Here is a 23,032-nt window from a genome sequence, read left to right on the forward strand (position 1 = left end):
GGAATGCAGTGTACTGGCTGAAAAATGGGGGGGTGAGAAGAGAATCCCCAAACAGCAACAGAAAACACAAACTGTCAGCTTTGTGACAGGAATATCTGCAATCATCCAACCTTCACCACCTGTTTAATTCCAGCAATTCCCTTCAAACCAGCATGTCCCACCACTACCAGCCAAGGAACCTCTTGGCTCCCCCTTACCCACAGACTGCGTGCAGCCACTCTGCTCCTGCTGACAGACACAACCTTACAGAAACAAGACTGTCTGACCCTCCAGCAGAAGCACAATGAGCAAAAATTGTTCCACCTCTGAATTCTTTTTGTTCCACAAATGGTCAGTTTATGATGTAAACTCTATTTGTGCATCTGTATTAACAGGGCACACGACAGAGCAGGCTCAATTTGTCATGTGCTACCTGGTCTCTTGTCTGGAAAGCCAAAACAAAACCTGGAATTTCTCATTTGCCTGATTTGTGATGCATTCAGCCCTTACTGAAAAGTCCAACTCTGTGGCTACAGTTGCTCTTCATTTTCCCCTACTTCCAGGCTGTTAAATCAAAATAATACTAATCCTAGTAGTAGTAGTAGTAATAGTATTAATAATAATAACAATAATAAAACTTTCACATATAACTCAACACCTGCACTGGCCAATTGCCACTAAAGAAGTACTACTACTACTACTACTACTATTACTATTATTATTACTAAATGTATATTATAGATTATACATTATATACTATATATCATATAGTATATATTATTATATATTATTATATATAATATTGTCTTATATATTTTATATATAATATAATATAATATAATATAATATAATATAATATAATATAATATAATATAATATAATATAATATAATATAATATAATATAATATAATATAATATAATATAATATAATATAATTATATTGAAGTGCAGGATTTGCACAACTGTTGTTGACAGCTTTGATGAAAGCTGTTTATATTTGCACGTGTGTAATAATCAGAGATCAAGTCTGCTCCAATAAAGTGATTTATCATAAGAAACCTGACTATTACAAGCTTTCCTGTAGTGTATTAAATACCTCAGCCTGCCCACAAATGCAGCCATGGGTACCCATCCTGTTAGCCTCAATGGCACTGTGAAAACAAATCCCCTTTTTGTAATGATAGCAATAATTTCTTTTTCCTCCAGGTAAGACAGGACAGAAAATCTTTGCTGTGACAGGCAGAGAGTGCTTGTGAAACAAACACACACAGATGTGCTTGTCTATTTTAGCACCAGAAAAGCTAAAATAGGGGAGCACATATGTGTGTGTTTGTCCCTTGTTGGGCACCCTCCAGACAGTGAAATCCCAGGCAGCCAGGCTCAGTCCCACTGCACTGACACTCTCTGGGCCCACTCTCTGGATTTTCTCCCCACACCCAGCTGGTAGAGGCGCCAAAGAGCATCCCCCAGCCAAGAGCCCATTCCAGGCTGCTGACTCACAGCATCCTGTGCCATTTTGAAATGTGCTGGGGTTTAATGCTCGTATTTCAGCCCTCATGCGCTCTCGTTTGCTGTGTGCAGCCCTGGCTGTGATACACCCCAAGGGTGGTGGGAATGCCTCCTTTCCATGCCAGCTCCCCCAGGGCAGCCTCTGAAGATGTGAGGGGAGCACGTAGAAGGCGTTTCCCATTGTGCTGCCGCGCACCTGCAGCTGCCGGCCAAGGTCACGAGAGGAAACAACAAAATCCTTCCAGAGAGCCCCTTCCTTTGTCATCTGAACACGGGCAGGAAACACTGGAAGTGTCTTGAGAAAGCTTTTCTAATGAGCTCTCAGCCCAGCCTTGCAGAGGACAAAGATGATCCTTCCAGCTGAAACAGCCCATTCTACCCTAGCCTGCTTTGAGGAAAAAAGAGAACCAGGACCTGCCTATGTCACACCAAAATCTACATCCTCATGTTCACTGGGATTCCTGAGCTTAAGAGCACAGGAACAGCCACAAAACCTGGGTTGGAGGGAAGGGTCTGGGTCAGAGCTGCTCTCGCTGAGCCGCCCCATCCGCCTGAATTCAGGTCTTGTTGCTCTGGTTTAACCTCAGGAGCCCTTCAGAGGAGGCTCAGAGTTATTCTGCAGTATAAATAATATTAATTACCACCCCTTTTATTTCATAGATACTCAAAGCCCATTAAAAATACTGCACTCAGTGTGCAAATAATATGTAAAAGGTGGGGGGTTTTGAAAAGCAAGTGTTTTAAAATTATGCTTTCTCTTCAAAACAGATTATTAAAGTTAAATCAGCATCATTTTCTGCTGCATTAAACCGGGGACAAGTTAAAATGGCTGCAAGTCTGCCTGAAGTATTTCACAAACATTTCTCTTTCCTCTTTTTTACTGTAAATCCATCATTATAGAATAAGTTAATTTTGCTACATACATTTTTCAGGGGCAGTCAGGAAGACAGATCCTAACAGAGCTGTTCATGCACAATCCTTGCAAACTAGCAAAATCAATAATTTTCCTTTTCTCTGAATTTCCAAAATTAATGTAAATCCTGAGAAGTCAAAGCAAGGATTTAACTGCATTAAATTTTCCATTGTGCTTTTAAATATACATGTTCTCTCCTTTGAGATTCTGTTTGGATGTAAGGAACCAGCTCTCATTCTTTTTAATCTCTGTGAAAGTGCACAGGGATGGGCACAGCATAAGCATTTGTATGGTCAAGATGAAATATCAGCAAAAGAAAACTGTCCAGGGCAGATATATTTCAGTATGAATCATTAGTTCCTAAAGCTTGCATTTTTCGTTATTCATTCCCCATTTTTCATCCTGTATTACTCCCTCAGTTTGCAGAGCTGCACGGAGATCCTCACAGCTCACAGCGCTGGGGGGAGCAGCCCCACACCTCAAAGTGAGCAATTCACAGGTAAACAGAAGATTAAAAATTATTTCTCCAATGCACTGCAGAGATCAGTCACTGAAATTTGGCATTTTATAGACTGAACCCTCCAAGGTCTGTGACTGCTTTCCCTGACTATTTGCAGGGTACATCCTCATGCCAAAATTCCAAGTTACAATACCCAAACCCAAAACCTCAGGTTTCCATCTGATTTGCACTGCCCCTGTGCTTGAAAACTAGAAAGCAATTGATGCAATTATAAACACAGCATTAAAAATCAAATGCTATTTTATCAGTTCTAGGGAAAGCCTGAAACTTTTACATTCCACATTCCCGTGCAACAGCTAAATTCAGAGCAGCACAAATCAGAGCAGCCTCACTGCAGAGGAGACATCAGAGCCTGCAGAGTTTAAATAAAGGCAAAGCCTGCCTGCTGTAGCCTGCACACAGATGGCTGGGGGCAGAAATCCATCCTGACTGGTTTCCAAGCCATTAGGAGCTCTCACACATCCACTCAGTGGCTAAAGAGGCACAGAGCCCACTGCAGCACAGGGACAATGCACAGGGGGTGGCACTGGGGCTCCTAAACCATCTGCACTTGCACAGGCCTTGGCAGCAGGAGCAGGACTGGCAGCCTGGGCCTGGGGTGTGATAAAGGGAGGGTAATAAATGAGTAAAAGTCACTGAACCAATTTACAAGGCATTAGTGCCTTGGCTCTCACACTGCAGCCCTCGGCAAGAACTCATCCAGAGCAGCTCTCTCCACTCTGCTTTTGGCAAGTGCTCAGCTCCTCCAACAGCTTTGGAGAAGGCACATCACCAGCAACAGCTTTGGAGAGGGCACATCACCTCCAGCAGCTTTGGAGAAGGCACATCATCACCTCCTTCCCTCACCCCATGGGCCTTTGAGCAGCACAAACCCATCTGGAACCCCTTGGGATGGGGGGCAGCAGCCTGGGAGTGGGGCCTGTGTGGAGAGGCTGTGGAGCCTCACGGGGCCTGTGTGAGCTGCAGCCACAGCTGGCACTGCCCAGCCCAGCCCGGCTCCCACACAGCTCACAGGGTGTCCCTGCCACCCCCAGCCAGGAAACATCAGGAACACATGGCAGAGAGAGCTGGGCACAGCCAGGGGACACCGGCTGGGCTGGCACAGCAGGGCCATGGCTGGGGCACAGGAGATACTGAGTGTGAGTGTGAGTGTGAGTGTGTGAGTGTGTGAAGGCTGAACTTGAGCCAGCAGTGTGCCCAGGTGGCCAAGAAGGCCAAGGGCTCCTGGCCTGTGTCAGGAATGGTGTGGCCATGATCTCCCAGCAGGGAGATCATCCTTCCCCTGTGCTCAGCACTGCTGAGGCCACACCTCGAGTGCTGTGTCCAGTCTGGGCCCTCAGCTTGGGAAGGACCTTGGGACACTCGAGAGCATCCAGAGGAGGCAACGAGGCTGGAGAGGGGCTGGGAACACAAATCCTGTGAGGAACCCCTGAGGGAGCTGGGGGTGCTCAGCCTGGGGAAGAGGAGACTCAGGGGTGCCTGTATCACTCTCTACAGATCCCTGAAAGGAGGCTGCAGCCAGGTGGGGTCGGGCTCTGCTCCCAGGGAACAGTGACAGGACAAGAGGACACAGCCTTCATCTGCACTAGGAGAGGTTTAGGCTGGACATTGGGAAGAATTTCTACACAGAAAGGGTGATTGGGCATTGGAAAGGGCTGCCCAGGGAGGTGGGTGAGTCACTGTCCCTGGAGGTGTCAAAGGAGAGACTGGATGTGGCACTGAGTGCCATGCTGTGGGTGACAGGGTGGGGTTGGGTCACAGGTTGGACTCAATAACCTCAAAGGTTGGTTCTGTGTCTGTGTGTGCATCTGTGTTTTTGTGTGTTTGTGTTTTTGCGTGGTTTTGTGTGTTTGTGTTTCTGTGTGTTTGTGTGGTTTTATGTGTTTGTGTTTTTGTGTGCATTTGTGTTCTGTGTGTTTGTCTGTGTGTTTGTGTTTTGCATGTTTGTGGTTTTGCATGTGTTTGTGTTTTTGTGTGTTTGTGTGTGTTTGTGGTTTTGTGTGTTTGTGTTTTTGTGTGTTTGTGGTTTTGTGTTTTTGTTTGTGTGTTTGTGTTTTTGTGTGTTTGTGTTTTTGTGTGTTTGTGGTTTTGTGTGTTTGTGGTTTTGTGTTTTTGTTTGTTTGTGTGTTCTTGTGTGTTTCGTGTTCCACAGCCCCGTGTGGCCACACCAGGGGAGGAGGTTGGCTGTGAGCAGGACACACCAAGGTCAGTGCCATGACTTCCCTTGGGATGCACACATGGAGATTGGATCACCTGGGCTCAGACAGCTCACAGAGGAAAACCCAGAGCCTTGAAGGGGCATCAAGGAAAGCATTGGAGCTATGGGCCATGTCACATCCTGTAAACACCACTTCCCTTCAGGAACTGTTTATGGGCACTCACTGAACAAAGCCCAGTGAGCCACATCCCTTCTCTGGTCCTTTACAGGGGGAGGGACAGTGGGATGAGCAGCAGCCCTAAAACAAACCCACAAAGTGTGTGACCTGCCTGTTGTGCCACCCTGCTCTTCTCACCCCACTATTGTATAATCTTCCTCTCAAGATAAAACTGCCTCCGCACTTGAGTAGCCACATGAATCCCAGCACAGCAGAGCTATTTGTGTGCTGCAGCTTTTGGGATGACAGCTCTTCTCTGCCTGGAATTGTTATTTAGTATATAGGTTGCAGTTCAAGCAATAATCTGACTTTTTATGTCCCCTGAAGCTTTCATAGAACAGTAAGAGGCATAAAAATTAGGTCTCGGACTTCCTTGAAAGAAAAATCAACATTATTTCACCCAGTTAAAAATCTTTTTCTGTTTTAGAGCTTTCTAGCAGACATTTAGCAGCAGGACAATCAAAGAGCCAGTACTGCTGGGTGCAGGGACCTGTGCCCCTGCTAACCCCAGTGCTGAATGCAGGAGCTTCAGGCTGAGCCATCAACGGGCAGAATGCCATGGGAAGGCCAGGGCCAGGATGGGCAAACAGTTGTGTAAACAGTGCAGGAAGCAAAGGGAAGAGGCCATCAAAGCCCTGGTCCTGTCTGATCCCTCACAGCCAGGACGTGAGCGCAGGTGGGGTTCACAGAGGGAAACCTCAGCAGTTCTGCTGCCCCAGGAGCTCCACACCATCCCCTGCACACTCTGCCTCTGGAGTTATTTAAATTAATGCCACAGACATAAGAATGTTTGCACTGCAGACTTACCCAAATTAAGATGGATGGATGTTCCTCTGCTTTCAGATCTTGCATAGCAGAGAGAACCTCTTCTTCACCAGACATAAGCCTTCCATTTCCACCAGCAGTCAGAGCTGAAAGCTGGGCTGCTTCAACAACCAAACAACTGAGTTCATGAATGGAAGGTGACAATTTTCATTTAGGAACAGATTTCTTGGTTTCTAAGGGGCATTCCGGTTAAAACAGGAATGTTCTTCAGGTGAAAAAAAAAATCACTGAAATGAAGATTGTTTATCAAAAACATTTGTAGAAAACTTTTTATCAGTTTCTCACCTCTACACTTGACCTGCTCTTCCCACTGGAATCCTGTGTAAAGGTTTGTGCTATCCATTGTGAGGCTACAGCCTTGTTGTTCCAAACCCCTGGGGACTGTGCCTTCAGTGAGCACATCAAAGGGATCCCTGACTCCTTCCTTCAGCTCAGGAGTGATGCATTTTATGGCTTCTGCTCAGGCTGTTATACAGTGTTAGTGCAATATGGGTGCATTTTGTACCATCTATTCTTTCCTGCCATTTCCAAACAAGGCAACAATATCATTTGGGACCATTCCCTGCTGAACATTTTAAGAAACACCCCTGTAGTCATTAGTCTGTATGAAGCAGTGGTCTCATTAAGGAGCAGGGGACTGACCCTTCCAGGAGAGATCTGCTGCAGTGAAATGAGTGTGGTACAACCAGAACAGGGCTCTGGAAAATAGCTCAGAGATGCTATCACACCTCCCCAACAAACACCCAATTCCACCAGCTCTAACTGAAATTCCTCAGCAGTTTTTGTTGTTTTTTTTTTTTTTTTTTAAATACACTTTAAATTAAAAACAAATCAGAGCTCCATTGCTTTGTTTAAAAACCCTGACAAGAGGAAGCTGAGTCAGAGTGGCTCCAGGATGCACACCTCAGGCTGTGACAAAAAGGAAACCAAGTGGAAACCAAGTGACCAAGTGGAAATGACTAAGAGCACATTGCACTGCCCTGATTAAAGGCCCAGAAATAATAACACAACGTGCTGCAGAGATTATGCCTTCCACACAGAGCAGGAATTGTTATTTTTTAACCTTCAGGTAATGGTCCTTCCAGAGAGGCTGCAGACAGCCATCAGATACAATTGCACATTTCAGATGGGAGGGATTTTGCACTGATTAGCTGAGCTGCTGGAAATTAGCATTTGGGGTTTGTTTTTATAACTGAAGGAAAGCCTGTGCTCTCCCCTACTCTAACTGGTCAGAAAAATCCTGACACAGTTGGATTCACTGCTGTGCCTGCATTCCCAACCCTGGCACACCTTCCCTTGCACAGTGCCTGTAACAGGCTGGGTTTAGCAGGACAGACTCCTCAATCTAACTTTTATAAACTGTTACAAAAGCATTTTTGGGCTGTGCTGGCCAGGGTAAAGCCCTTCCCTAGTGAGATAGAAGGATGAGAATTAAAAGATTATTAGTTGCAGCTGTTTCAATAGCTGTCTCTGGTTTTGATGTTTGTGCTTATCAAGAAGGGCTTATTTATCATGTGGAATTTCACCATAACTCAAATTACTTGTGAAGGAAAGGAAAACTCTCACTTAGTGAAAAGTACAGGGCTGCTTTATCCACTTTGCTGGTTAGGAAAACAATGAACTTGTTCCTACCACTATGTTTTCCATGAATTCTATGAGGAGAACTTCGCAGAGCCCTGCTCAGATGAGACAGTGAACAAACAGCACAGCACAAACCTGAAGCCAGCTGCAGCCAGGAGTCAGCCTGCCCTGCTGGGAACACAGCAGGCCGAGAAACTGGAGCTCCTGATCAATCTCCTCAGCCACAGATAGAATCTAATTCTGAAGAAAGGTGCTTTAATCTCACGTTCATTCTGTGCACTTACCAACCCAGTAACTTAGACCAACCCCCCGGGTGTCTGTGCACAGTGAGCACAGCCAGACTGAGCAGATTTAATGTGCTGAGTGAGGGCTGTGATTCTGCCCATTATAACACATTATTCCTCTCAGCAGCAGCAAGATGACAGTTATTACTTCAGATTCCCAGGAATGTCAAATTCAAACTATGCACAAAACCTGTAAAGCAAAGTTGAGTTCTACCCCATCATTCAAGAGAGGGAGGACTATTTTAAACTTTACTAGTCTGGCAAATTGCTCAGCCTGCATTTCAATAACACAGGCTGAACTCTCACAGAAAGAGATGCTGATCTAAACCAGACATGTCTGACCCAGGTGCCACAGAGCCCCAGAGCAGCAGCTAATGAACATCTGTGGGAAAAGCACTGGAAAGAAGCAAATGATCCAGTGAGGGCAGCTGGATATAGCATGGAAGAAAACTCATACTGCAGAGCTGAACAGAAAAGGGCCTGATGTCATTTGGAGATGGGAATGGCAGGAAAACACCATGAAATGACAAGTAAAAAATTACCACTCCTTTTGCTCTGCCACCATCTCCATCCATGAGGCACACAGACAGTGTCTGCTAATTCATTTTTCACCTGTTCCCTTCTATTCCACCAGCTGGATTGTTAAATAATATTTCATACCCAAAATTACACAACTAAAAGGTAATTATGCCTGCCAATGTTGTCTGATCATGCAAAGGATTTTTCTCATTAGCAGAACAGTGTGAATTAATATTTTTGAAGCATTACCCTCTGGATTGCAAAAGGCTTGAGCCACCAAGGAATTTTTCCAGTCTTATGATTTGGTCACAAAGATAAAGTCTGAAAGTCTGAGATCTACAAGAAATCTGTTTGCCAGCATTTAAAACTTTCACATGGTGACTTTCACTGCCTGGGAGGGATCAGGGCAAATGTGTGGGACCAGCCAGAGGGCACAGGGCACTCTGAACCATCAGTTCTGCTGCTGCTGGAATTGGTTCTGCTTTCCATGAAATCTCAATGGACCTTCCCTCATAGCCAGAAAGGAAACCTAAAGAGCCAGTTCAGCGCTATGAAATCTATAAAGCATCATGGGAAGGTTTGAGATGGTAAATCAGGTCTCTCGAAATTTCAGTGGAAGTATCTTCCTCTTAAACGTAGAAAAGGTTTCCAGTTTTCTATCGAGCTCTGCAGCAGAGCATGTGAAAAGTCCTTTAGAAACTTTCTCACTTCTTACCTTGAACTCTTTGGGGGAGATGAAGCAAATCAGATAATAGGAAGGTAATTTAGCAGGCTTTGAAAGAGACCTGGACAACTTGAGCACACAGAGCACACAGAGAGAGCCCTGGGGTCTCCTCTTTTCCCTCTGAGCAGAGGATGACTCCTTCCCTCCTCCTTTCCTGAATGTCACCCTCAGTCCCAGCCCCACACAGGACAGCAGAGGCACCAGGGGCTGGAAATGCAGCTGGAGCCACTTGCAAGGGTCAATCCTTTATCTGGGCCCTGTCTGCTGTGGGCACCACGTTATCAGGGGCTGCATCCTGCCCAGAGAGATGGAAAACCCCTATCAGCATCTCCTCTCCCAGCAGTGACACAGCTTATTTAACAGCTCATTTTCCTGCAAGGAAACTGGACTCTCTGAGCTCCTCACACAAGACTTTGAAAAATGTCTCCTTTTTTAAAAATAATTAATATAACAAATTCCTTCAGGAGTCATTCATCTTCATGCTGTACAGCATGAAAAAGTGAAACAATCTGACCAACCTCAGCCTTCTGGCAAGGCAGGAAATCAATCCCACCACCTGTGCTGGACTGTAATGACAAATAGGGGCAAGAGAGTATTTAACTGTGGAATAATATTAAAAATTTAATTCAATAATTAAAATTATTAAAATCATACTTAAAATACATTGAACATTTGCCTACATTTATTAGAAGTGGTTCCAAAGAGTGTGTTTTGAGTAAGCCCTGCACTTCTCAGTTTTCTTCTGCATTATTTAGTGGAAAAGAAATCCTCTTTCATTTGTAGTGCACAGTGCCAAGAGCTACACCCTTGCGCTCAGTTTAACACTGAAGCTTCCCCTCCTGAGCGCCCTGAGTGATCTCCAGACCTAGAACTCAGCATACTCAAGGTGCTATGAACATTTTCTCCTTCTGAAAGGCCTACCTACACTGCCTTGCTCCTCAGGTTACCTGTGAAAAACACTGTGACATTTCATCTTCACACCCAGCACGGGCAGAGCTCAGCAGGAGCCCAGTCTCATTAACAGGAGGGCTCTACCCTTTTGGTTTCCAGGTATAAAAATTCTTACAGGTAGGACAATTCCGAACAGCTTTGAAAGCCCTGTTTGTGCAAAGCAGCATGGTCTGTGCTGATCAAGTGTCAGTCACCAAAAGTTCCTCTCAGATATTTGCTAGCTGCTAAAACTCTCTCTAAAACAACAGCAAATAACAGAAAAACACTGGTGTTTCTCTCAGAGCCAGTTTCCTTTTATTCAGTTCCCTCATAGGGTCAGCAACAAATAAGTAGATAGAGCAATAATGCTAAGTTTATCTTGTTTCCTCCACTCCCTTTTCTCCCTGGGCCACTAAGAGTTGGAACAATTGCAGGATGCCGGGATGCAGGATGGGAAAAGGCTGACTCCCAGCTGGAAAACCTTGGACACTGGAGAGCTGAACACTCCCAGTATTGCTTCACTAAAAGAGAAGTGTATTTTTCTATTTGATTTTCATTTTTTGTATTCTGCCTCACATTTTTGGATTCTGTTGAGTTCAGTTTGCCTGATTTGGTACCAGAATGAAGCTCGGCCACCTCGGACTCGGGTAAGAGACAAATGTTATTTTCTGTCCTTCAGCCATTAAGTTAATTTCAAAGGGTTTTTTTACCTCCACCCAGATTATTTTCTAATGTCTTAAATAAGTTCAGAAATATCAGCAAATGGGCTGTGAATTTTATACATATCCATCAAATCCTTTGGGTCTTACACTGGTGGCACCCACACCAAGTTAAGCACAAACAGCAGAGCTGTTAACAATTCACATTGGAAGAGGAAATCTCTGGCTTTGTTGTCTCATTAACAGGAGGGCTCTACCTTTTTGGTTTCCAGGCATAAAAATTCTTATAGGTAGGACACTTCCAAACTGCTTTGACTGTTGGGCTGTACCATAATATTCCCAGATTATTTAAAATATATGTATATACATTTCACGGGGTTTTGGGTATTGTTTTGTACTATTTATATCATGTTGCCACTGTTCATTCATAACGGAAAAGAGGTGGAGATTGTGCTGCCAATTGCACCTGTGAAGGCTTTAGGAAGGGATTTCCCTCCTGGTGTGGACAGGTGCAGCTCCAGGGCTGTTTGCAGTGAGCAGAGGTGCACTAGGCTGGGATTTGATGCAAATCTTTTATTGGGGTGGATTTGGGGTCTGTCTGTAAGGTGGGTGGCTTTCCTGTGCCCAGAGCCAAGAGGTGACAGCCACGGTGTGCCCTGCCAGCTCTGGCATATCTGTCCAAAACTGAGAGGGGAGTTTATCAAACCCAGGTCAAGGATGTGGTCTCCTAATTCCCAAATGTCCCAGGTACTTTAACACCCTAACTCTGGAGTGCCAGGTTTTACACACCTTGTCCTAAAAGACCAGCAATTCTTATTCCAGAGGTTCCTTGATCTCAGTGGTTCACAAAGACTCATCTCTTTTCTGATGGGTTATTTTATGAGCAGTGGCTCGACACAAAAAGTTGTTTGGAAAGGCTTTTATCTTGTCCTAGAGCAGGTGTAGCAGGTCCCTGCACTAACAAGCTCGCTGTGCAGCTTGCAGAGACAAAGCATTTCTGCATAAGAGATGAAGTGATACTGGTTTCTCTGTGAGAAATCCATTCTGCAATAGTGGGACTGTCAGTGTGCACAGCACCTCACCATGCTGGCTGTCACGCTGTAATAAAGATAAAAGAAGGAAAGAAATGCAAGGGAAAAAAGATATGGAGGAAGATGAATTTCTGTGAGAAAATCTCTTCCATTCTTAGCTCCCACAAACATTCCAAGCTGGCTGTTTCTGCAGTTAACAAAGGTAGAGTTAATCAATGTGTCCCTGCCTCCTGTGAATATGAATCATTAGATCAGCATTTGTAAAAGCACACAGTATTATAGATGTTCATGCAGGAAAATATATTAGACAAAAGCAAGGATGCTCCAAAGATCTACAAAAGCTTCTCATCTAAGGTTAATTGGTGCCTGGTAACAACAACCCATATAGCAGAAACAAATCACAGAAATGCTGACTTGAAATTTATCCCTGGTATCTCCAGGAGGTGTTTTATCCTTAAATAAAGGGTGACCCACAGGAGAAAAGGACACAGGATGCATTTAGCATAGGAAAGCCTTAGAATGATAGTGTGCTAGAGAGAAGAGTGGGAATTTACATGTAATAAAACAAATTAATTTGAAAGCAAAGAATAAACTCAATTAAAAAATCATCCCTGCTTTGCCCACAAAGCCACAAACCTGGGCTATTTTTCAGACTGTTACATCTGCACTGCAGTGCAACGGGAAGCATTTCCCAAAGCTCTGCTCTTTAACAGAAGACCACAAGAGTGTTCTTTACACATTTTTAAAACAAATGTTAACACTGAAATACTGAAATTGAGTCCCTGAGCAAGGTGCAGCTGACAGGCAGGGCAGGGTTAACAGCTCTGCTGCCAGCTCTGCCTCACATCCTGCCTTGCTGAGGAAACGGCTCTGAAAACAGGATAGAGGTAAAAATCACAGGGCATGGCTCAGAAAATGCTCTGATTTACAGCACTCATGGAACAAAGGACTTCATGTCCCTCCATAAATCAATTAATTACATTAATATTTCAAACTCAAAATAGAAAAAAAATTTCATAAAACTCTCTTTTCTTGTCTGGGTATGTGTCTACAGAACTACAGGTTTAAATCAGGTCAGAAAATAATTTTTGTTTTCTAAAAGAGCAGAGGTTCACATAATCAAGATAACTGATTATTTCTGGCAGCTGAGCTTTCTGTAAGGAATCTTCATTGTATTTCCATCATAATTCCAGGTTTTGCTCAGATTCTACAAGTTTAATTCAGAGGTTCCAATGTTAGTGCCAAGAAGAAAATAAGAGAAATTAGTGAGAAATTTCTTGGGCATGAAATTACTTTGGTGTCTTCTTTTTTTTTTTTTTTTTTCACAAATGGGTTTCCCTTGTTATCCTCGTGAGTTTACAAACTGGAACCCCTCAGAGCTCAGCACTGGTGTGAGTGGTTTCCCCTCCTCCCCGGGCACAGCAGACAGGAGTTGTTGGTGCAGACTGAGCTTTGCTGGCACAGAGGTGCCCATTTCACCCTCGCAGAGCAGCTCCCACACAGCCCTGGGGGCTGCAGGAGGGCAGAGCCTGGGGAGCAGAGCTGGACACTCCTCTGGGCCATGATAAAAAGGGTTTTGTGGGCTTCCCTCAGGGCTCTGCTCTGCCAAGGGCCATGCAGGGGCAGCAAACACAGAGAACCAACACTGGTGTCCCTGTCATGGCCAGGAGCCACCAGCTGTGCTGCTGAGGAGCCCCCAGGGATCCTGCCGAGATCCCTGCAAACACACCAAGAAATGCTGGGGATAAACCAGGGCAAAATGAAGGCATGGTTTGGAAATGAAGGCAAGGCTTGGAACTGAAGGCGTGGTTTGGAACTGAAGGCGTGGTTTGGAAATGAAGACAAGGTTTGGAACTGAAGGCATGGTTTGGAACTGAAGGCATGGTTTGGAACTGAAGGCATGGTTTGGAACTGAAGGCATGAACACCACTGCAGGACACTGCCCTGTGCAGCCCTCCATGGGGGACCCAGGCTGCCCCAGGCCCACCCCAGGCTGTCCCTGCTGGGGCTGCAGCCCCTTCCCAGCCCCAGGACCCCACAGGACCCTCTGTCAGACAGGATTCTGTCCCTGCTGGGGCCCCTTCCCAGCCCCAGGACCCCACAGGAGCCAACACACACCCTCTGCCAGACCAGGATTCCTGCCCAGCCCCAGCCCAGCTCTCCCATGGCAGTCTCATTCCATAAAGGCATTTATTCCCATGCAGGAGCACAGAACAGCCCCAGCTGCTGCCTCCCAGGAGGGATCCAGCCAAGGAACCCCAGGGCTTTTATCCCCTCCTATTTCAGGGGTGCCCAAGCCTGGCTCTCCCTGCTGAGCCCTGGGCTGTCTCTGGCTGTGCCCCAGCTCCCTGTGCCCTTTCCTGGGGTTCCAGCCATCCCCAGGGCTCCACCTGAGCTGCCCCAGAGGCTGCACAGAATTAATTCCTCACCACACCCCTCACCACTGCCCCTCCTGCATTCTGCAGCAAGCCTGGCCCTGGAATATGAAAAATCAATAATAAATTGTGAAGAACCTGTTTGCAGTTCTTGAGTGCAGGAATACAAATTAGCCCCTTTCATTTGATTTTCACTCATCTGCATCAGTTTCAGAACTGTCAATAAGAATAGAACTGGCTGTGTTTTGAATGCAAGCTTTTGCTGAATATGTTGAGTTCTTTCATCTCCTGAAAGGGAGGGAAGCTGTTTGTGCCATGGGTCTGAGCTGTGCCTGTGCTGCTGTGCACATCTGTTGGGCAGGCAGGGGGATTTGGGGCCCAGCCCTCCCAGGTGCTAATTAAAACATTCACAGGACCTGGAGCAGCTCAAGAACTGAAATTTCCAGGGCTGACAAAGACAGGAGAAGGGCACAAGGGCAGCCTATCCCTCCATGGCACTGCCTACACTCCAGTGTTGGTGCTCTGAGAATAGACCAGGGGTCAAGAGGTGAACAGACTCTGGAAGACTTTTCTCCAGACAAGTATTTTTATGTGAGAGCAAAACTCTTACAATAGATTAGCAGCTGCATTCGAAACCTTTATCAAGAATTAGCCACAAAAGCCCAGAAGGTATTGTGAAAAATGACAGATATTTTAAAGAAAGGCCAGCACAAACTAGGGAAATGGCATAGGTACCTTCCCAAAGAGTAGCAGAGAGAAAAAAGAGTGTTCTGCTCCAGCACTGCTGCCTGAACTGCAAGGACTTATAGAACACCATCATAGTTAGAGGTAGGCAGAAAGGCAAAAATGTTTTAAATTCTTCATTTTTGATACCCAGAGAGGCCACTTTTATTGTCCCAGTTGTCACAAAGACCCTTCTGTCCCTGTCCACTTCCCCCAGCATCCCCTGGCACAGCCTGGGGCAGCAGAGGCCTCTGGTTGTGTCACACATCTGTGAGGCCACAGAGCAGCAGCGGCACCTCAGACTTTATCCTTTCCCTGCATCCCTGTCCCTCCAGCCCCACCTGCAGGTGTCCCCGACCCCTGGCACAGCTCAGCAGGGCCGGGGGGCTCCTGCAGCACACAGGGCCTGTGGCCTCATTGTGCAGGGCAGTGGGAAGGGAAATTCCACTTCCACCAAACTCCTTTGTCCACGTTTCTAAGCCAGGCTCTGGTAGCTCCAGTCTTCCTGTTCCCCTTCCTTTGGTGATGCTATCTGCTGTGAATCTGTGCCCTGGGAACCCTCAGGGAGCACAAAGCCTCCTTCCAGTGCTTGGCCTGAGGGGACCAAGGGCTGCTGCTGCTGTCCTGCCAGGGATAGGAAATCCTGCCATTGATGGGAAGGGCTCCTGGGATGGGCTCAACCCCATCAGCAAATCCCCCTGGCACAGAGCTTTATTGGCTTCTCCATTCTGTCCTGGGATGGTCCCTGCCTCTACCTCCAGCCCTAGACCTGAATCCAGAAGGGATTTGCATTCTCTTTCTGGTTTTGCTGTCGTTATCCTTCAGATACAAATGGTCTGTCTGCAATTGAATCAGTTTACTCATGGCTTGATGAGCTTAAAGGCCTTTTCCAACTTTAACAATTCTGTGATTCTGTTAGGATTAGGCCAAGCAATCAATATTAATAATAATGTATCAGAGTTTTCAGCACCTCCTCTAGGAGCCCAAAGCTGCAATGGATTTGTGTATATTGGCTGTTTGCTCAGTGCTGGTAATGTGGGGGTTTAGGTTCTCATTAAAGCATAAACAAGGATGGCACATTTTAGTGTCATTGACATGGTCAGGGCACTCCAGACACTCACCCAGGACACAAATGAACAAAGGAGGGCAGAAAGCAGGAGAGCTGGAATGCTTTTTGCTGTGGGTACATTTTACAAAGAGAGAAATGTGAATTCCAGAGGGGCAGAATCATCACAGAGCTCCATCCTCTGCAGCACCATCTCACAAACACCTCTGCTTTGTACCCTGGAGCTGCCAGCAGCAGCTTTGGTAAAAGATCGGGATTAGAACAGATACTGAATTACTAAATTACACTTGGACATGACTTCAGTCCCAAACAGGAAGGAGGGGACACATATCTCAGTGGAACAGATTTTCTCATTTCCCTGCTGTGAAGTGATGAGCTGCATCACCTGCCAAATCTGGACTGACCTGCAGCTTCTTCAGATGAAGAGAAAGGGTTTATTCACCCCAGAAGGGCTTTCCAGTGGCTGTGATTAGAACATGAGCTGTGGCAGAAATAAATGTTCCATTACACAGCCTCTGAAAAGTTCCACCTCAGCTTAAGAAAAATCTCTGTTAAATCACAACCACTCCCAAATAGAAACAGATCCGCACAACTTACAACAGCTTTCCTCATCTCTTTAAGCTTCCCTGTGTCTGGGGCCTGCATTTTCAGGCTCTCCAGCTTTCCCCTATCAGCACATTAAAGAGGAAATTTGCTACCCTAGTTTTATTTTGATTTAAAGATGGAGTTTTCCTGACAAGAGCTAGGCTGTAACTAAAACTATTGGAAGACTCATTGTAAATTCACAAGAGCAGTAAAAATATCATTTGCATCATCTCATAACACATGGAGATAATACAATGGAAGTGTTCCAGGAAAGGACTGTAACTATAGGGATGGACATAAAAGGTCTTAAAGTTAATTAAGCCTGGTCTACAATCTGCTGGATCTGCTGGATAAGGGCAGGAAATTGAGAAGAATGAACTGACATTTGAATGAGACGTTCTAAAAAGGGAGAAAAATACAGAACACTAAACAAAATCTATCCAGACACACCCTGCTTTTTCAGCCTCTTGCCCAGAGAGAAAACAAGAGATTGATGTATATGTGCATGCTTTCTTTATCTGCCACAAGGTTAATTTTCAGAGGAAACACTGATGCATTCAGCTACCCCAGAGAACACTCTGGACAAAGGAATGAGCACACCCAGGCAGCTGGGCAGGATTTCTCTGCTGCAGATTGGGGCAGTAAATATCAGTTATGGGCACCTGGGCACGATGCTCCTGTGCCACACAGCTACTTCTGCTCCTGAGCTTTTGTTAAAGAAAAACATGGGGAAAAAAATCTTACCTGCTAATAACACAGCTACATTGTACTTTTAAAACATCATATTTATTCCAAGTGGTTCCTCAAAGGAGAGGGACTTTTCCTTAATGAGGAGGCTCAGCTGGAGATCTCTGCTAGGAGGCCTCTCTGATATTCAGGATTTATGTGGAAGCAGAGGGGAAATGGAGAAAGCTCTTCAATACATTATTCTTATTTGTGCCTTGTGTTCTTTCAGCTTGGCCAAACTCTGGAACACCCAGTGGCAGCTCCAGCCAAGCTCTGTAGAGCTGAGCCAAGCAGGGGAAGCACCAAAGCAGAGCCAGTCTGAAAGGTGCACACCATTAATGTAGGGAGCAAAGCTGCTCAGAGAGGCTGCAGAAATCTTTTCAGTGATCACAAAAACCTCCAAGATGCCCAAAATATTCCCTTTCTGCGCTGGAATGAGCAAATAATTTTTGGAGGATTCTCTTGTGCTCCTGCTCCTCCAAAATCTAACAGCATCAGAGTGGGGTGCTGGGGATCAGGGCGGGTCCTGCACGTCTGTCCCACTGAGCCACCTCAGTTTGGGATGAGAGAGAGGAAATTGGCTCAGAGGAGGCAAGGGAAAAAGCTGGATCTACAGCCAGGCAAAAATGTCACTGAGAGTCCCTGCCCGGGGGAGCACTCCTGAGCATCCCTGGAATGTGCTCTTGGATGCAAAGAAGGGAATGAGTTCTTTGCCTGTCTGCAACACTGGCATTTCTTCACTATTTTCAACATCTGCCTTTATCAATAATTAATCCAGATGGGAGGTATCTTCCTCTTTATCTTGGACAAGGAATTCAGAGGGGGAAATGTCTGCAGTTCCAAACTATGCGTGCAGGGTGATCCCACCCATCTTATCAGCTCCCTTCAGAGAAGGAGGGCTGCACTCAACCCAGAGATAACCCCCACCATGGCTCTGCTTCAAAAGCACTTGACAACTGTCACCACAAGACATGTGGCCAAGAGCAGATTTTCTGTCATTTGATTGTTTGTTTCACCCCTGCAACATCTGCCAAGTAAATAAATCGCAGCAGTCACAGGTATTGTGGGATTTCTGATGGTGATAAATGGAATGCTCTAAAGCAGGGAGCACAGAATGTGTGTGACAGTAATGGTGAGGTGAGAATATTCTGTGCCAAGCCCCAAACTCTGCCTGTGGGTTTGAGCCCATTCCCTAACACCAGAACACCCTGCTCCCAGGCACCAGAGGCTGTAAAAAGCTACTGTAGGGGCCTGAGTAAATATATGTATTGTTATGGAGAGCGTCCCTGTTAAGATCTATGTATTGAAGATCTGTGTGGGTCTGAGTTGCTCCAAACAAGCTACAGCTGCTGCCCAATCAAGGACATCACAGCTGCAGCCCATTTACAATAACTAGAATCAGGGCAGGGTAACTTCTACAATACAGAGATCTTTTACTGCCATACATATATTTACAATACATATATTTACTCAGGCCCCTACACATATATTTACTCAGGCCCATATATTTACAATACATATATTTACTCAGGCCCCTACAAGCTACAGCAGAGTGGGTTGGGACCTGAAACTCCATGGGATTAATGCTGTCAACAACTGAGAGAAAGCCAAAAATTTCTGGTTATGATGATATTTTTACTTGCTATGAAACAAAATCTAAAAATTGCTTTAATAATTTAATCACAAATATTTCAGCAGCTGTGTTTATACTGGACATTGTTCTTAAGCACATTTTACCCCTTGTTGTATTTTGGACTGACATATTTGTACATGAAGTAAAAGGCTTTATGCATGGGCAGACTGGACAATACTCCTTATTTAAAGGCTCTAATCCATTTTGGGAATACTTCAGGGAAAGTAAAGCATTGTGTGACTACAGGAGAAAGAGTCAGAAAGCTCAAGCAGCCCCAGAACATTTCAGTGCTTCATGCTTTGTATGTGTCCCATTTCAAACTGGCTCTCATCAGCTCTCAAGTGTCTCTGCAGCTTCTGTGCTGACACCCAACACGATCAAGGACAGTGAGCAGAGCAGGGATTGTGCCCTGCAGGACACAGCCCTGCCTGCTGAGAGTGGGGAATGAGGAAAGGTTGTTAAAGCTCCCCTCAGGCTGAGTGTGCCTCTGACAGACCTGAACCTCTGCTTCCCTTCTGGGCACAAGGCCAGCAGATTGACCAAGATGGGATTTCTTGCTGGACATGCCAGGATGGGCACAGAAAAACAGTCATCCCCTAAAACAACAATTAGCTGCATCACCAATCTGATGAGAAGGAAGTCTGTACTGTCACTGCTCCTTTTAATGACTCCAAAACATTAATTTATCTCCATCACATCCACAGCAAACAACCCTCAGTTCAAGAGTGCACTGTTCAACAACAGAAGCCATTCAAGAATTATTAATTTATCTAGTCCAAAAATAGTCCTTCCTTAAGGTCCATGAACATTCCAGTAACTGAAACATTAACATATATTTAATTTGCATCTCAATTACCAGATTTACAAAAAAGGAACTCAGACAAAAGCCAGATTACTACAGATTGACAGGGAAATTATTTGATTAAAAATGAGAATAGGAATCCAAGCTTGTGCACGTGACCTGGAGGAGCAGCCCCTCTGGGGTGACTCATTTTCCTGGGTAAGATTTTTGACATGACACCTAAAATAAGTCCTAGACTTTCTTGACCTATGTGGAAGTTGCACAATTTTGTACAGACTCTCCAGGTCTCCTTTTATTAGATCATGTAAGGGATTCATTTCCACAAACAGAAGAGTTTCAGATCCCCAGACATATTTAAATTAACACTATCCACAAAAGGCTACAGGTACCAAAACAATGCAGGACAAGCAGGCACAATCCATCAGCCCATCTCCCCCAAACATCCCCAGGAACAGAGATTCTTAGAGGTTTTCTTGAATTCTAACAGAAGCCAATTTCAGAGCTGATTCTGAGCTGTGCAGGTGTTATGTAAAGGAAATCAAGATCTAAGCCAAGCAAATGTGTGTTTGTGAACAGGAAATTGAATCTGGACCTACACCAGAAAAACACATTCAATAAATAATTGTATCCATTCTCTATCAGATACAAATAACACAGGAGCACAGACAGCACCCCCCAAACTACAAATATACGTTGAAAAATTTTAATGAAAGTTTTAATTTTAAGAAAATACATAATAAGAGAAAGTTAGCTAGAAATTGAGAGAAATCAGCAGAGGTTAAAAATCCTTGCACCTTTGAGATTTTGGGCCTTGGTGCTTCACTGTCTGACAGGACCCTCCCAACTCAGTCAGATTTGTCAGCAAGGAACAAAAGGGATCTTCCTTCCTCACTCTTTCTGTTCACAACCAAAATCTTCCTGGACCATCCATTTCTGATCCTCAGCTCTCACTCTGCCTCCTCTCAGGATTCACTGCAGCATTTGAACCAGCAGGGCACTCACTGAAGTGCAGGCAGGGCTGTCAGGATCTCTGGGAGGGCTCCTGGGTCCATTTTTGCTCCATTTTTGCTGCTCACCCCTCTTTAGGGCTCAGGCTGTCACTCACTGACTTGGAGAGTGGCTTTGCTTCTTTGAAAAGAAAAAGAAAAGTAAAAGAAGATAAAAATAAGGAAAAATTGAAAAAAAAAAACCACCAAACCAGGTCTTGCCTCCCTCGTTTTCTTCCCCGTTCTGTATCTGAGATAACAGAAAGACTTGGAGCACAATTTGGCTCCAAGGCAATAAACATTCAAGGTATACAAAGCAAGTATTTACAGTTCTTTTATAGTCAAATTTCTTCATTTCCAAAACACAAATCTGTCTTAGCTGAGGACTCCATCCACCCATAAGGTGAAGCTGTATTTTGCATCATCCAGGAGAAACTTTCTGGTGAGGTGAACAGACAGGGAAAAACAATTATTAACAAACTTCTCCCAAGCCTACCAGAAACTTAAGCTCAAATCACAAAGCGGTTTCAGATTAGAATTAATTCTCCTTTTCCCTGGAAAGAAAATATGAGGAGCCCAAAGGAGAAGTGCTGAATTATGTCCTCACCTGTGCTTATACCCTGCTGCAGCATCAACACCAAGAACTGAGCAGCACCAAATGCAGCACGAGTGCTCTCACTACACTGATATTTTTAAAGAAGCAAGTTTGCTTAAGATATTGCTCAAGTGTCTGTTCATTCAGAGGTACATCCCAAGTAGAAAATGTAATTTTTCCAGTCAGTTTTCAGGCAGGCATTTGCAGTCCAGACTGTTCAGTCATCAGTGGAAATCGCTTCTCACATGCACAGAATCGACACAAGGACAATCAGAACTCAGCCCCAGGTATCCAGGCACGAGGCTGCTGAAATCAGCTCAGGAACCTGGAAAGGAACAAGCAGCAGAGTGTTCCCAGGAAAGAGCACTGCTGTGCCTTGCTGGGACATGTGACAGACACAGAGACACCGAGTTCTGCCCCAACACGCGGAACAGCTGAAAATGGAAACGAATTTTAAAAAAAGAAAAAACAACAACAACAACAACAACAAAAAGATTCCTCTGAGTCAAAACTGCACAATTTCCTTAGGCAGCTGTTCTCGGGTCACTGGGGTTTGAGGACCTCCCCAGTTCCTGCTGTCACCGGGTGCCCTCAGCCCCTGTCCCATGGGAGCCCCGGCAGAGCCAGCACGGAGGGGAACGGGAGCAGAGGTAACAACAGAGAGGGGACACATCTGGGACACAGCTGGGGACACAGCTGGGACACAGGGGGGACACATCTGGGACACAGCAGGGACACAGCTGGGACACAGGGGGGACACATCTGGGACACAGTGGGGACACATCTGGGACACAGCTGGGGACACATCTGGGACACAGGGGGGACACATCTGGGACACAGTGGGGACACAGCTGGGACACAGTGGGGACAGAGCTGGGACACAGCTGGGGACACAGTGGGGACACAGTGGGGACACAGTGGGGACACAGCAGGGACACAGTGGGGACAGAGCTGGGACATAGTGGGGACACAGTGGGGACAGAGCTGGGACACAAGGGGGACACAATGGGGACACAGCAGAGGACAGAGCTGGGGACATGTCCTGGTGCTGCCCTCGAGCTGGGCACAGCCGTGGGCAGCCGTTCTGAGCTGAGGGAAGGGGACAGCAGAACCTGAGGGCGTTGTCACTCTGGTCCCTGGCAGGACCCCACAGGCACATCTCAGTGCTCTGGGACAGACCATGGTTTTTATCTGCCTGCAGAGACACAGGAGCTTTATCAGCCCGTGTTTGCACAGCCCTCTGTGGCCCCTGAAAGGCTGCAGTAAGTATTGCTAAGGCTGTTTTCTTTTAATAATGTTCTGCCTGCTCACAAAACTACAGCACTGCAAAGGAAAAAGATAATTTATCCCTCCTGTGTTTGGTGTGCTAGCTTTCTGTTCCTTAGGTCTTGCTGCAGTCACACATTTACTTTTAGTCTTACCCATCCTATAGATGGGAAATTAAAGTTAAAATGGATTCTGTATGGCCAGGCTGTTCAGAGTCATTCTGCTCCCTGAGACCAGGTTCTGCTCTCTGTATCTGCCGTGGTTTCATTGAGGACAGCAAATCTGGAGGTGTTTAGATACTGTATCAAAGTACATTCTTTCCATCTGAAAAATAATTTTTCAGTGCTGTTTGCTCCAAGAAAGACTAATTTTTTTTTTTTTTTTTTAATGGGGTTTTTCATTTTCATTTAGATGAATCATTTAGA

General features: G+C 45.4%; 1 protein-coding gene across 2 annotated transcripts in view; it reads left to right on the forward strand.

Moving 5' to 3' along the window:
• The first annotated feature begins 10,613 nt into the window (after positions 1–10,613).
• CDH5 (cadherin 5) overlaps positions 10,614–23,032 on the forward strand; it is a 31,215-nt gene continuing 18,796 nt past the window's right edge. For both annotated transcript variants that reach the window (XM_059481415.1, XM_059481416.1), the window contains exon 1: positions 10,614–10,807. In XM_059481415.1, coding sequence (XP_059337398.1) covers positions 10,782–10,807 — 26 coding nt within the window. In that variant the 5' untranslated portion in view covers positions 10,614–10,781. The remainder of the gene's footprint in view (positions 10,808–23,032) is intronic.

The sequence above is a fragment of the Ammospiza nelsoni genome, chromosome 13 (assembly GCF_027579445.1).
Source record: "Ammospiza nelsoni isolate bAmmNel1 chromosome 13, bAmmNel1.pri, whole genome shotgun sequence".
NCBI lineage: Eukaryota > Metazoa > Chordata > Aves > Passeriformes > Passerellidae > Ammospiza > Ammospiza nelsoni.